The following is a 14,416-nucleotide window of genomic DNA, read 5'->3' as shown; positions in this document are numbered from 1 at the left end:
GCAGCGATGGATTTGGCAGCCTCCAGGATCTGCTCCTCAAAGTCCAGGCTCTCATCCGCTTGCTGCAGGCAAAAAATGGGCACATTAATCCTATACCGAAGGGCAGGGAAGGTGGCAGGGAGCTGGGGAGGTGAGGTGGGGCTCAGCACTCCATGCTACCTTGGGCTTGGCCCTTGGTTTCAGCTGCTCCAGCTTCTTGGCTGCAGCCTCGATGGCAGCTGCTGCACCCAGCAATTCATTCTCAGCAATGACCGTGGGATCTTCTGGGTCAACCCACTCCGTCCCTGCAGAGATAGGAACCAAGAGAAGTTAAACCCATGCACAGCTTGATTTCCCATTGACCCTACCTCCTCCCATCAGCTGCGGAACCCCAGGTGCCAGCCCAGAGGAGGATGTGGCCGTGGCACTCACCCTTCATGGCCTCGGCTGCCTGGATGAGCTCGGTGACAGAGCTGGCCACCCGCTTGGAGTACCCAGCCAGCTGCTGCTTCAGCTCATGAGTTGGCTTCTGCAGAATCTGCGAGAGCAGGAGTGAGCATGTTAGGGAAACTGAAGCAGGGGATGGTCCCTATATGGCAGCTCCCTGCCCCCAGAATTTGCCTGCTTGGAAAACGTGCTTTTTGGGGCTCAGACACCCTCATTTCAGGTTACTGTGAGTGCCATCACAAGGCAAGGAGGGTCCCATGGGTCCATTTAAGATCTTCCCCTAGAGAAGGAGGGGGGGAGTCCCCACCCTGCATGTGCATATCGATCATTGTTTGCCATCCTGTCTGCAGCAACTCTGGTGGGTCTCCTCCTGCACAGGGACAGGATGCTCTTCTAGGACATCGCACAACACTGAGGTTCTCAGCTTGACCCCTTCCACCACTCAGTGGCTGTCCCCTTGGATCTCCTCCCCACTCCAAAGCACTCCAAGCTCCAGAACCCTTCCCTCCCTCGCTGTCCCCCCCTTAGAAACTCATCTGCAAACACAAGCTGGGCAAGGGAGGACGTGGAGCAAGGTCCCAGCTCCTGCAGGGCACACATCCCCTTTCTAGGAGCCACCCGGAAGAGGGTGCTCTGGGGGACAGGCATGCACACACCACGCCACACCCGAGGCCACACGTCAGCTCGAGCAGGAGTGAGTACAGGCACGGACCGCGGGGTCCTGCTCCAAACCACGCAGACGCAGCTTCACCCCAGCGCTGGGCTGGGCAGGCAGACACGCTGCCAGCAAGGCTCATGCGGAGGTTAGACACTGGCAAGCACACCAAGTGTCGCCTTACTCACCGGCTGCACGGGAGGACGGAGAGGAGAGAGAAGGCGGCAGTGAATGCCCCAGGAGAGACACACGGGCAATGGGTGAAGGAGGTGAGATAGAGAAGTGGGAAGGAAGGTTCAGAGGCTTCCTGAAAGCTGCCATCACCACTTCGTATTTCAGCCCCAGCACATTTTCCGCTGGCCGGACCCAAAGGCTGCAGGACTGGAGGGACCACCCATGCCCAGAGCAGCACCTTACTTCTCCCTGCTCCTAACTGCCTGATTGCAATTTTCAGCCTGAATTTCTCTGCTATTGGTGGCAGAGACCTATTGTTACAAAATACCACATCCCTGAGGAGGTTCAAATTCCTTCCCCTCCCTGGTGAAATATGCTGCTTGCTTACTCTTCTGCTGGAAGCCACGTTTTCCATCCCAAGCTAAATAACTCTGTTTCTTGAACTACAACCACTCCTGTTCACACTCTGCGAGGCGTTGGCTCCCAAAGGGACCAACCCAGCACACATACAGCAAGTCTTGCTGTATTCTGTTGGTATCAGGCGGTATCCTGTCCATAACTTCCCCTTCCACACCCTTCTGTATGGGAAGGGACCAGCTCTGCATTCTGCCCCATCAGCACCTCTGCATGCCTTCTGCTCACTGCTTTCCAGGAACCTGCTGCCCTCCCACCGACATGACCCTGCACACACAGATTGGCACACTGCTGAGACTGGGAGTGCTTTTGACCTTATTCTGGACTTGCGTGGGGCAATCTCAGAAAAGTCACAGGAGCTCCTGAGCTGACAGCATACAGCAATGGCCGGTTTGCCCTCACGAGCATATCTGGACAAAATGCCGTACTGTTAAGTCTGTTGTCTGCTCTTCTGATATGTTTTAAATTACTAAATGCTCTCTTTCTAGAGGACATAGCCTTCCCAAGATGTACCTTTGGTAAGTACTGAATGTACTGCATGTGTGATATTCAGGAGACGTCACAAGGCAGCTGGAAAGTTACACCCAAAATGCAGTGGAATAGCATGCTTCTGCAAGTAGACTGACCTTGGACACTGCCACAGTATGTCAATGCCCAATCGTCTGTGAACAACAGGTCAGCCAGAGAATTTCATCTAGTATGTCAGTCTTGGCTGTGATGTCTTATGTGTGGCTACAGCATCTTCCAGAAAGACATTTGATCTAGAACATGCAAAACTCACTGCTCCTCTTGGAATTGTATCCTGGTTGTTACCTCCTTCAAGCACAACCAACCATCCCCTGATTTCCCCTGTCTCTCTTCAATTTCTTGCCCTTAGCTCCTGCCTTCCTCCTTTTAGTTCTGCCAGTGCTGGCAATTCTCTTCCCCAGGGAGCTTGACTTTCCTTGACTTTCCCTGAGCTCCACCACTTCACATCTGGTGAATTTGAACATGATTTATCAGTCCCTTTTAACTAACCCAGTGAAACCATGCTGCGTTACTGACCCATGCTTGCTCTTTTTCCTTGCTCCTGGTCCAGGGCTATCAGCAGCTCCAAAGGCACACACCCTGCACATCCCTGCAGCAGGGTCAAGTCTGTCACTATGTAATCTTGCCAAGAATGCAAGCCACTGGAAGCACCTCACTGAATCCTTGCTTTCCATCCCTTGGTTAACCCAGATTTAATTTGCTTCAAGTAAGCTACGTTGATTTTGTAAGACAGCTAATTAAAGCAGCCAACTGAGAGGACTGCAGTAGCAGCAGTACCTGACCGGACTAAGCTGGAGGAAGACTGGATGAATAGGGCGCAGCTGGCCTTTGCAGCCAACACTTCTGCCACCACAGACATTGCCTGTCTCACACTTCTCTGTGAGCTTAACAAGTTCTGATTGCACACTGGCGGAAGTTTCTCCCTCCCACCACTTTTAATGGAAGCTGCTTCAGGATTCTGTTCCTGTGTTGTCGAATTTCCAGCCTCCATCTGTTTATGGCCAGTTAATCTCCATCTGTTGTTAGCCAAATACTTTTCTTGCATGACTGTTTATGGCTCTGATATCTGCTTCTGTAAGTAACTACAGGCAGTACTCCCATCCCTCCTCACCTTTCATTTGCCTGTCTAACCTAGGTAGGGACAAGGAATGAGACAGGAATCCAGCACCAGCTCCTCAAGAATCTTTTTGACACTGACTGTCCAGCTCAGGTCAAAGCAATTACAGCAGCACTAGCTCAGAGCACTGCAGCAACAAATAGCTGCAGTCTCAAGGTAGGGACAGGTCTCTCTTTTATGCAGGACCTGAAAAACAGGCATTGCTACCTGTTGTGCCAGTAGCCACTGCACACCATCTTTTGCCCTGCACTCACTTTGGGCAGTTCGAGTACAGGCAGTAAGGGTAAACTTGCTAAAATACCTAGTGAGGATAATTACAGAGCTCAGGGGTAGCTGGGGATCTGGGGAGCATCCTGGTAACCAAGTGCAGCCTCAGCAAACCATGGTGTTGGGGACACTCACCACCAGCACATGCTCCAGCAGCTCCAGGTAGCCATCAGCACACTCCTTGCCGAAGCGCAGCGCCCGCTGCCGCACATCTGTGCTCACCTCTGGGTGGTAGGCAGCTTCCTGCAACCCAGAGTTGCACATTTTCATCCAGACATGAACACTTGGGCTCAGGCCAGGGTCCCCCCAGCCCTGTGTCAGCCCCACGTCCACCGCCCACCCATGCAGCACCTTGCAGGAGCGCAGCATGTCGGCAATGGCACGGCGGCTCAGGTTGGCAGTAGCGATGACATCCTCCTGCCGACATGAGTTACCAGCAGCCACAGCTTTGGCTGTGGCCATCGTGATGCCTTTTGTCATTCGGATGAAGTCCTCTGGGGTTGAGACCTGGGCAGGAGGCACTGGGGAGGAGAAGACCTGCAAGGAGAAAGGCAGGAGTGAGGCATGGGGCAGTGGGTGGGCAGGGTGTCAGCTGTGACACTGCAGTGGTGCTCACCGCCAGTTCTTGGCGGATATGCTCTATTGTGGCCTCCAGTGCTCGTGTCCCCTTTGTGGCCTCATCCTCAACAGCCTTCACTGTCTTCAGCAAGGAAGTGACGTTGGTGACCATCACCTGTGGAAGGGAGAACAGAGCCAGGTAAAGCCCTGCAAAAGCTCTAGGATGCTGCCAGCACCACCTCTCCCTCATGGTTTGGTGCAAAACTGTCCCTTCCCCAAACTCCACTCACACCACTTCATTTTGATCTCTCACCAATTCGTGTGTGCTGTGCCCCACTTTTCACATGTCTCTCTGTGCCCTTGTTCCAGTTGCCTCACAATTGTCCCAGTGCCCCTAGACATGCACAGAAGTCCCCAGCACTTTCTCCAGCCCTCCTGCCCCAACTTCTCTTCTCCATTGCAGACCTTGGCAGAGTTCTTCAGCTGATAGACAGCAGGATCGTCCCCAGCTTTGCCAGCAGCTGCTTTGGTGGCACCGATCAGGTCCCCAAGCGCTTTGGCCACATCCTTCACAGCATTGATCAGAACCACCTAAGGAAAGCAAGGTTGGGGTCAGGGCTTGGTCACACTCTAGCTGGGGTGGTGCATCCCAGTGATAAAAAACATGGGCACTGTAGGATACACCATATACATGGAGTTTAGCTCAGCTAGAGTGGCCAACTAGGGTCAAGGCCCAGTCAACCCTCTTTAGAACACGTGGAGTCCAGCCCAAACCATACACCCTCAGCTCCATTCTCTTCCTGCAAGGTATGAGCACCCTCCATTCACTCCATTCACATCCCAAATGCTCCATCCTACCTGAGTCTCTGGGTCTTCAGATCCCAGGCTGGCAGCACCCAGCTTCACCACCTCGGCCAGGCGGGTGATGGTGGACACAGAGGACTGGGCAGCCTGGGCTAGCTTCTCCTGGCTGGCGGTGGCGTTCTGCACCAGCACCTTGGTGTCCTCCACCAATGCCTTGGCTGTCTTCAAAATGCCCTCCCTGGGGAGAAGAAGAGTGTCAGAGAGAAGGCAGTGCTGCAGAGGTGTGCTTGCACAAGGTGCTCAAGAATGACATGCAGGTGTTTGTCCCTCTGCATGTGCACATATTCCTTGCTTCCTGCCTTCCATCTGTACGTGCTGGGTGTGAAAACAGAGCCAGCATGAATTTGCAGATCTCCCTGGGGCTGGCCCACAGCTTACGAAGATGTGAGATAGCAGGACAGAGCCTGACCCCTTCACCTCCAGCTGAGCAAAGTGTCCTATTACTCGGCCCTGTTACCTGTGGTCAGCAAAGGTTTCAGAGTTCTCCCGATTGAGAGTTCCTGCTGTGGCAAACATGATGGTGGTGTCGAGGTCAGCAATGATGCCAGAGACAGCACTGGCTGCAGTGATACAGGCTTGAGTCCCACGGTTCCCAGCCTGCAGGGCTGCCAGCACATGGGACACCTGTGGGGTACAAGTAGGTTGACTGGAGAGACAGACACATGCAGCCCCCACCAAGCACCTCTTTAAATCAAGGGAGGGAATCAGGAATTAAATGATACAACATCCCTTCTTAGCATCCAGTAATTTTTATCTCATATCTCTCACTTCTAGGATTGCAAGTACCACTGGACTCTGTTACTCTCCAAACAAGTGAGGCGTGCAGCTTATTACACATTACAGCTCATTCCTTCTGTAAGTGCTAAATCCAAATCCTTCACTCTGCCAAGCACTCTCAAAACAGTAATTTTCCTGGTGAAAAGTAAACTTGGAAAGGAAGAATCTGCAGGGGGTCCTGAGCATGGTGGTATGCGCCAGACAGTACAAACCAGTGTTTGTTTTTGTAATCTTGCTTACAAGTACTTCAGCTCTACATTTTTAACCCACGTTTGCATCTGTTATTAACCAGTGTGCTTTAAATGGACAAGGTTTTCCACCATGCCAGTAGAAGGTGCAGAGGAGATCAATCACCCAAAGTGAGTTGCAAGCTCATTAGAAATGCAGCGAATGCTACACATATTTCTATAAGGGCAGGTTTTTCAGAGCCCTGAGCTGCCATGAGGGTGTGATCAATACTTCTTGGCAGCTCAGCTCTTCAGCAGTGAGCACCTAGCTGTTGCACTCTCCAATCACAGCACAAGTTGGTACGGTGTCAGGAGGGAACTGGGGTTGCTCCTCCACCCCAGTTGTGCCAGAGCAAGCATGGCCAAGAGCAGACAGAGTCCAGGACGACCACCAGAGAAACCAGATTGGTGGCCATAGGACATGAGGTTCAACCCAGCACTCCTCCCCCTCCTATTACATGCTCTGAGACCCTCAGGGCTGCTCACCTTCTCAGAGACCTTGCGTGCACTCTCTATCAGCTCCTTCTTGGTGTAGGCATCACTGGGGCTACATTGCAAGGCTCCGGCCTTGGTCACCAGGGCAGCACAGCCATGGCCGAGCTCCTGTACCCGGCGCTTGATGTGGGAGCCAATCTGCAGGCAAACATTTGCATAAGAGAGCCTGAAGGGCATTAGCTTTACACCCAATACACCTAATGGGAAATGCCAATCATCCAATGCATCCAATCCTCCAGGCCAAACATCTTACCTCCTCATTTTCAGCAGTGAGCGCAGCTGGCTTGGCCTGTTGTGCCAGCTGCCCGTAGTCATTAGTAAGCTGGTTGGCCAGTATGCCCAACTCATCTGGGTTGGTGGTGGATTTGGTGACCTGCCAATAGAAGAAGGGCAGAACTCAGATGGGCCCTGTAGTAGGACAGGCAAGCACCAGTGGCAGTTGCCTTGCCTGGGTGAGACCACAGCACCACTGTCTGCTTCCTGCCTCAAGCAGGGGTGAATAGGAGAGCAGAGACTAGGCCCTGTACGCACCATCTCCTGCACAGTCACCGCAATAGCCTTGGCTGTCTTCACCATTGTGGTCTGGTAGTCCACAAATGTCCCCTCTGGCTCACCCATTGGTCCCTCATCCAGCTGCAAGAAAATATTTCAGGAGAGTTTGGTTCCAGCCCCAGCCCAGAGGCGCTCCTTGACTACAGCAGGGTAGGAGATTTGTGCTTCCCACAAGGGCTCCAGATGCTCCTCCCATAGACTATCCCCCCAGAGCTCCCTCAGGGGAAGATCTGAACAACTTCCAGCATCTCTCCCTGCCTCCTTGGCTGCCTAGGCACAGTACCCGTGTTTACCACTCCTCAAGCAGGACTTCCTTGGCAGCATCCCAAGGAAGACGAGAAATGACAAAGTGTCACACAGAGTTTGAATCTGACTCCTCCTCTCTCACAGCCCTCTCTGTGTTCCCTTCACCTGGTTGATGGCTTGGGTGATGGAGTCCACCATGCCCCCAACAACGCCTGCAGCGCTGGCTGCCTCATTGAGCGTGGTGGTCAGATCCTCCACTGCCTCCTTCATCATCTGCACGGCCTCCTCCAGAGCCTCCTGTGTGTGGGCAGCTTGCTGCAAGGACAAGACAGAGTGAGAGAATGAAGTTACTTCACTCCAATGCAGACACCACATGCTTGTCCTGAGTTTTGGTGTCAGGCATGCACATATGATACATGACACATATCCAAAGCTCATGGTGTCAACATGTCCACCTCCTGCTCACCTTGGGGTTCCCACCAGCCTCCTTGGCTGTGTACAGCATCTGCAGGGCAGACTCAGCCAGAGTTTTGGTCTGGTCCAGGAGGTTCATCTGCTGCTGGTGGTTGGGTGTTTTGGAGGCAGCACCGATAGCTGCCAAAATGAGTGGCTCGAAGTACTGAGCCATCTGGGACACCTAGGGAAAAGCAGAGTCAGTGCTGGCAGGTCCTAGCACCCACTAGCCTGAGCCTCTCCTCATGGCGCAAACCGCTTGACACACATTTGGTGCCTGATCACAAGCTCCCCATCCCTGCCCTTCCATTACCTTGTGTCCCAGCTGTGAGGCTTCAGCCCGTGCTGCACTGGCCACAGGTTCTATCAGGTTGTTGATCTCCTGAACAGCCGTGATCATCTGGTTATGCAAAGCCTGTTGTGAAGAGAGTACCTTGCATGAAACTGCAGCAGAGTTGCTCTCACCAAGCTCTGGTGAGAAGGAATTAACCTGTCTGAGGTAAGCAGGACACCAAGGTGCTGGCTGCACTGCTAAATCAGATCTGAGTGCAGGGGTGGCCTGACGAGACAGCCCTGCTCCGTCCCACTGAACCAAACAGGCAGCAGGAACACACAGCTTGAAGCTAGGCTGTTCTGCCAAGCACTTAGCTAGGTGGATTTAGGACTCCTGCTAAAGATACAAGAAGGGCTACAGAAGCCCTTTGTGAGGGCAGAGGGATTCCAGGGTAAGATCCTGGCCCTGGGAGCATGTTCCTCACTTACCTCCTGGGAGATACCTTCTCGGGGGGCCAGCTGCTGGCTGATGGCTGCAAGGGAGGCCTGGTCCACCTCCCGCATGCATCTGTTCAGGACCTCAATGGCCTCATCACACTCCCGCTGTCCAGGAGCTTTGTCCCTGTATAACAGACATATCAGCACCGTGCAAGGCTTGCCATGCCATCACTTTACCACAAACCTCTACTGGTGCTGGAAATGGGCAGGACCCCTTTCACCAAGCAACTTGGTGTTGGAGCCAGGGACTGTAGCTGCACCACATGACACCTCAACACTTTTCAGTGCTGCAATAGGGGCAAGAGGAACAACACCTTCCTTGCTTCCCCATGGCAACAGCCAAGGAGAACAAAAGCAAGATGTGCCAAAATATTCCCAGCCTGCTTGAAAGTGCACCCAATACTGGTCAGTGCAAAGGGGCCCTAGCCACACAAACCAGATTGGCTGAGATGTTCCAGTCCACTCTCACCTCATGTTCGTGATGAGTTTCTTGATGGAGTCTGAGACAGTCCGAGAGTGGCCAGCCAGCACCGACCACTGTGGTGGGTCCTTGGGGTTGACAGCCAGGGAACGGGCAGTCTGAATGAGGCCAGCAGAGCTCTCCAGCATCGTCTTGGCAGATATGACAATGGGCTCCATGGCTCTGCGTCCCTGTGCGGGAAGGCGGTGGCCTTGTGAAACAGATGGACTGGCATGCGTGGGCAGCAGTTCCCACCATAGCCAAGCCACCCCTCCCAGTCCCAGTAACACCCCACCTCAGGGCTGATCTGGGCAGGAACAGTGGCAAACTCTGGATTGGAGGCAAAGGCTGTCAGGTTGTCCACAGCCTCTATGAGAGGAGCTGTGGCTGCGCGGCACCGCTCCCGGTTCTCCTCATTGAAGGCACCATCCAGGGCCTGGTGTGCAGAAGAGAGCGAGCAGTTATCTAGCCCTGAGCATACCCTAAAACCCTATACCCTACCCATACTGCCCCAACAGGAACCACACCTTGATAGTCTTCACCAGGTTCGCTGTGCTGTTGGCCACCTCCTTAGCTGACTGGACGAACTGCCGCTTGGCGACAGGGTTGGCGGTGCGGGAGGAGGCCAGGCGGCAGGTGTTGCACAGGGCTGAGGTATGCTTTGCCACAATGGTGGCTGCTGACAGCACCTGTATAGAAGAGTAGAGTGAGGCAGGACCCATAGCATCTCCCCATTTCTTCAACACTCCCTTTTAGACAAAAAAATGCCCACCACAGCAGCCCACCTCCTACTCACCTGAGACTGTGTGCAGGCAGGATCCACCAGGTTCTGGCAGGCCATCTGGATGGCCTGGTTAGCTCTGGCAAACTGAGTGGGGTCTACCAAGCCCTGCTGTCCAGCCTGGCTGTTGGGATCAGAAACTCCCACCAAGTAGGCAGCCTGTGAACATGAGAGATACAATGAGGGATTGCATGGGAACAGAGGCAAGCGATAGTTCCCAGCCCCAGGAGTGATACGTGAGGCTGGGAATGAGTGTATCTCACCTGGGCTGCTGCTTCCGTGAGCCCGCAGAGAGCTTTGGAGGCTGCGCTGATGGACTCTCCAAACTCGGGCAGCTTGCTGTTCTTTGCATTCTGGGAGATGCCAGCCATGGACTCACCCAGCACCTGAAGGATACAAAGCCACCAGCTAGAGACCACCTCCTGTTTGCACTGAGTGCTCCAGATTCAGAGCTCACCAAGATCCACCAAATGAGAAGTGAGGGAGGAAGCTTCTTTCCCTTTGCCACATTTACCCTCACATACTTCCCCAAATCTCCCCATCCTTCCCCAACCTCCATTCTTTGCTCTGCTCCTGGCTCACCTTGGAGTTCTCCATGACACTATCCAGGCAACTGAAGTAGGACATGTCATTGACAGTCTGGGTGGGGTTCTCCAACAGCTCCTTCACCGTCTATAAAGACAGAGATGCCACATAAAGGGAAGTGCATTCCCTACATCCCACTCTGTAGCTGTAGCTCCTCTCCCCCTGCCAGATATCTCAGCATCCAGCCAACCCCAAACAGAGGAGGGCCTGGGTCACCAAGTTGCTGCTTCTCACCTCCAGTTCCCTCAGAGCATTGTCGCACTCCTTCTGGCCTGGTGCCTGCTGGGTGCACATGGTGATCAGCTGGTTAATGCTGTCAGTCACGGCCCTGCCAGGACAGGAGAGAGGCACACATGGATCAGTATTAGCTTCACCACCCAGAGCCATCACTATTGCAAACACTTTAACTTGGTTTTGGGGGACATCTTGGTACAGGAAATGGACAGACGTTTTGGTTATGAGACCGTCTTGTCAGCCCAGGGTCTATCTCTTTTCATAGACTGCAACAGCAGCCAGTTTAGGATTATATTAGACAAATGGGCTTAGGGCAGCCTCGTAACAAGCTGATTCTCACAGAGGCAAACACCTGGCCTAAACTGAGCCATCTGCAGCCCAGCCCAGCCCTTGGCATTTAACCACCTTTCCCCATGCACTGCAAGCAGTTCTTCCTACCGTGCTGCTGCTGCCAGTTGACTCTTGAGGTTGGGGGCTGTGGGGTCAGCAGAAAGCGCCTTTGCTGCCAGCAGCAGCTTGCTGGAGGACATGGAGATGCTCTTCAGGTTTGACACCACCTGCGCCTGGTCTTCTTTGTTCTGCAGAGAACCAGTAAGAGTCACCAACAGCAGGTTCCCAAGCTCTGTGCCCACCCTCAATCTCTTTGGTGCTTTCCAGGCTGTGTCAGACCCCTTTGTTTACTTTGTCTGCCAGCTGGCAGCAGCAAGGATCTGGTGAATTTGCTGAACCAACCCTAGCCTCTTCCTACTCCTCTACTGCCATTTTACCCAGTCTTGGGCTCTCCAAATGGGTGTTTGCACTCACCGGAGACAGGCTGGCCATTTCCACTCCTGCTTGCAGGAACTCATTGAAGTCCTGTCCAAATTTGCCAGAGGATTTGGCCAGGTCCTGAGGTGTGCCGCGTGACGCTTGCACCAGCTCGTTGGCAGACTGGTTGAGCCCTGCAGCCGCCCGGTTCAGCTGGCTCTGCGCCTCCTGGAAGGTCTTGTTGCTGGGAGGGAACTGGAGGCAAAGAGGGTGTCAGGAGCTGCGGTGAGGTGGTGGCAGCTGGATGGGCATTCCACACCCAACAGCAGGGAGAGCATCCAGCAGTGCCCACCTCGACACTTCCCGGTTCCCTTTAGCCCCAGACTGAGCTCACCGAATCTGAGAGCAGCCTCTTGCTGGCCTCTCCCACCATGCGGATGGCAGCATCCACATCCCGCTGCCCAGGCAGGCAGTTCACACAGCGATTCAGAGCCTGTGACACCGCCTTGGCCACCTGCAGAAGATATGAACAGAGCCTGTTCAGCAGCCATCCCTGGTGGCCCGCCCTCATCCCACAGCCATCCAGGGGCCCAGACCCACCTGCACCAAGCGCTGCTGGCTGTCAGGGTCCCCAGGCTTGGCCACGGCTTTCCGTGCCTCCTCGATGAGGTTGTTGGCCTTATCCATCACATCGCTAGCGCACTCCAGCATGGCGCCCTGCACCTGAGGGTCTGAGCTGTTGGCCGCCACACCGCGGGCAGCCTGGCTGAGTGAGCGCAGGGCCTGGGCCACCTCCCGGGCAGCGATGCCTGCCATAGAGGAAAGCGGTCAGTCAGTGAGGGCCTGGCCACATGCTGCAGCCTGGCTGGGGGCCGAGGGCTGGTACCTGTGTAGTTCTCATTGCCCTGGGCTACCTCGCCCAGGAGGTGAGCGATGGCAGAGGTGACGGCCTTGGTGCTGTTCCCCAGGTCCTGCGCACACTTCTCCATCTACAGGGCAAACAACATGGAGGGGTTCTGCCCTGTGACCCACGCAGAGGGGTTTGGCCTCACCCAGGCCTCCGTGTCCATCACCCCGCGTGCCCTCACCGTCTCTCCCGGCAGAGGCTTCAGCTTGCCATCCCTGGCGGCCGCCTTGGCCTCCTTCAGGTCCCTCTCCAAGCTCTGCACCAGGCCCAGTGCTGAGTCGATCTCCAGGGGCCCACAGGCCTCCTGCGCCTGCAGCAGGTGGAAGGACGGACAGCATTACACAGAGCTCAGCCCACATAGAGGGCCATCCTGCCCGCCTGCCCTCCGCCAGCCCCTCACCTTCTGTGCAGCTGTGCGGAGCTCAGCCAGGGCTGCGGCCAGGTTCTTGGCGCACTGGCTGAGCTGCATGGCTGAGGCCTGGTCAGTGATGGTGGGCACAGTGGCCTTAGCTGCGGCAACCATCTTCCCACCGGGCTGTCAAAAAAGAAAAGAGTGAGACATGGCATGGCACATAGTTGTCTTGCTGCCTGCATCCAGCGGCAGGTTTGCTGGTACCTGCAGGAAGTTCTGGCTGGCGGCGATGAGAGCCAGCTGGGCGCTGGGGCTGTCTGGCTGCGACTGGCTTCCTCGCACGCCCTGCACCAGCATGGGGATCTGATCTGCCACCACCTATGAACAAGAGAGAGCAGGGTCACTGCAGGAGACATGGAGTGTGTGGGCACCCCGATGGCTGCAGCTGCTCACGCTCTGAGGGCAGGAGCTCCCCTCCTCAGCACTGGCAGCTCATCCATGCAAAGATCTGACCACTGGTGACTTTATCAGGGAGTGCGGTGATGGGACAAAGAGTAGATGTAGATGCCCCATCCCTGGAAATGCATAAGACTGGGTTCGATGGGGCTCTGGGCAGCCTGATATGGTGGGGGTTGGAGCTGGGTGGGCTTTCAGGTCCCTTTCTCACAGCAGCTTTTCTCGCTGTTTTGCCTAGCGGCCCACTGACACTCAGCCTGTGTCCCCCAAGTCCCTCACCTTGCAGCTCTGCACCAGCTGCTGTTGTGCAGCAGGGTTCTTGTTGGAGGCAGCGGCATGCTGTGCGGCGGCGATGGTCTGGGTGGCGGAGGCGGCTGCCTGCTTGGCCGCGTGCTACCAGGGGAAAAGCGGGAGTCAGATTTGGGCAGCCCAGCACAGGAGCCCTGTGCCACAGACCGAGGTCCCGCTCCCCAGTACACTTCTGTTCAAAACACCGTCCCTCTTTGCCCTCTGCAGTCCAAACCGCAGCCTCACCTCCAGCTTGTGCACCAACTTCTTCTTGATGGCGTTCTGAGCTGCAGCGTTGGTGGCCATGCGCAGCCCTTCTGCTGCCTCCCGCAGCCGCTGCTGCTGCTCCTCGCTGTCGGGATGGGCGGCAGCCCCCTGGAGAAAGCAGAGCCGTCGTACCCGGCATGACCCTCAGTTCCCCTGTCATCCTGCCAGAGGTCGCTGTGCTATGCCCCTGCCTCCAGCGGCTCCTCCCGCCTGCCACCAACCTTTGCAGCCTCCACCATCTTGGCGGTGGCATCAGCCAGGATTTTGGCTGCACTCAGCAGCTTGCGTGAATTCTCCAGGTCAGTCTCTCCCTCTGCGTCAGCTTTAATAGCATTAACGAGATCGGAGGTGGCCTGGGCCAGAATACGAGCCTGGCGCACCATTTCCCCTAGGAAGGAAGGAAGGGTGGCTGTCAGCAAGTCCTGAGAATCATCGATTCGCTGCTTTGCTGCACCAGCCCCCCATCTTGGGGCAAGTTCCAAGCATGAGCCCCCAACAAAGCATGACTCCAGAGCCTGCTTCATCTCACCGTGCCTCTCAAGCCCACCATTCCCAGGTGCCACAGCCACTCACTCTTACCTGCATCGCCCATGGAGCTGAATATGTTCTCAGTAACGTTCAGGATGGTGTCAGTGGCCTGGTCGTAGCGCCCGATGGGCTGCCCACCCGTGGCGTGCTGCTTGATGTGCTGCAGCAGGTCATTGAGGGCCTGGGTGACGGCAGTGGCTGCCACCCCCACCTGCTTCAGCAGTTGGTCATCATTGGTGGCTGCCTTAGAGGCCTCCACACAGCCCTCTGCCGACTTGGCTACCAGC

The 14,416-nt window shown here is 55.3% G+C and overlaps 2 protein-coding genes across 3 annotated transcripts in view; both read right to left on the bottom strand.

Moving 5' to 3' along the window:
- LOC100539689 (talin-1) overlaps nucleotides 1-14,416 on the bottom strand; it is a 40,356-nt gene that overhangs the window by 2,395 nt on the left and 23,545 nt on the right. The window contains exons 32-66 of the mRNA XM_019610162.2: nucleotides 14,181-14,412; nucleotides 13,823-13,989; nucleotides 13,581-13,709; nucleotides 13,326-13,439; nucleotides 12,855-12,968; nucleotides 12,639-12,773; nucleotides 12,420-12,548; nucleotides 12,218-12,320; nucleotides 11,932-12,140; nucleotides 11,726-11,845; nucleotides 11,389-11,586; nucleotides 11,023-11,162; nucleotides 10,585-10,678; nucleotides 10,348-10,437; nucleotides 10,029-10,151; nucleotides 9,781-9,924; nucleotides 9,512-9,673; nucleotides 9,280-9,420; nucleotides 8,994-9,175; nucleotides 8,516-8,648; nucleotides 8,067-8,168; nucleotides 7,767-7,937; nucleotides 7,466-7,615; nucleotides 7,034-7,135; nucleotides 6,756-6,875; nucleotides 6,494-6,640; nucleotides 5,461-5,627; nucleotides 4,998-5,181; nucleotides 4,605-4,730; nucleotides 4,198-4,314; nucleotides 3,933-4,118; nucleotides 3,717-3,824; nucleotides 412-517; nucleotides 160-284; nucleotides 3-62 (exon numbers count right to left, since the gene is read on the bottom strand). Of these exons, the coding sequence (XP_019465707.1) occupies nucleotides 3-62; nucleotides 160-284; nucleotides 412-517; nucleotides 3,717-3,824; nucleotides 3,933-4,118; nucleotides 4,198-4,314; nucleotides 4,605-4,730; nucleotides 4,998-5,181; nucleotides 5,461-5,627; nucleotides 6,494-6,640; nucleotides 6,756-6,875; nucleotides 7,034-7,135; nucleotides 7,466-7,615; nucleotides 7,767-7,937; nucleotides 8,067-8,168; nucleotides 8,516-8,648; nucleotides 8,994-9,175; nucleotides 9,280-9,420; nucleotides 9,512-9,673; nucleotides 9,781-9,924; nucleotides 10,029-10,151; nucleotides 10,348-10,437; nucleotides 10,585-10,678; nucleotides 11,023-11,162; nucleotides 11,389-11,586; nucleotides 11,726-11,845; nucleotides 11,932-12,140; nucleotides 12,218-12,320; nucleotides 12,420-12,548; nucleotides 12,639-12,773; nucleotides 12,855-12,968; nucleotides 13,326-13,439; nucleotides 13,581-13,709; nucleotides 13,823-13,989; nucleotides 14,181-14,412 (4,830 nt within the window). The remainder of the gene's footprint in view (nucleotides 1-2; nucleotides 63-159; nucleotides 285-411; nucleotides 518-3,716; nucleotides 3,825-3,932; nucleotides 4,119-4,197; nucleotides 4,315-4,604; nucleotides 4,731-4,997; nucleotides 5,182-5,460; nucleotides 5,628-6,493; nucleotides 6,641-6,755; nucleotides 6,876-7,033; nucleotides 7,136-7,465; nucleotides 7,616-7,766; nucleotides 7,938-8,066; nucleotides 8,169-8,515; nucleotides 8,649-8,993; nucleotides 9,176-9,279; nucleotides 9,421-9,511; nucleotides 9,674-9,780; nucleotides 9,925-10,028; nucleotides 10,152-10,347; nucleotides 10,438-10,584; nucleotides 10,679-11,022; nucleotides 11,163-11,388; nucleotides 11,587-11,725; nucleotides 11,846-11,931; nucleotides 12,141-12,217; nucleotides 12,321-12,419; nucleotides 12,549-12,638; nucleotides 12,774-12,854; nucleotides 12,969-13,325; nucleotides 13,440-13,580; nucleotides 13,710-13,822; nucleotides 13,990-14,180; nucleotides 14,413-14,416) is intronic.
- Nucleotides 1-14,416, bottom strand: part of LOC100539846 (tropomyosin alpha-4 chain-like) — a 38,372-nt gene that overhangs the window by 8,632 nt on the left and 15,324 nt on the right. The gene's annotated exons all lie outside the window — the stretch shown is intronic.

The sequence above is a fragment of the Meleagris gallopavo genome, chromosome Z, assembly GCF_000146605.3.
Source record: "Meleagris gallopavo isolate NT-WF06-2002-E0010 breed Aviagen turkey brand Nicholas breeding stock chromosome Z, Turkey_5.1, whole genome shotgun sequence".
Classification (NCBI taxonomy): domain Eukaryota; kingdom Metazoa; phylum Chordata; class Aves; order Galliformes; family Phasianidae; genus Meleagris; species Meleagris gallopavo.
This window is presented reverse-complemented; position numbering and strand designations above follow the sequence as displayed.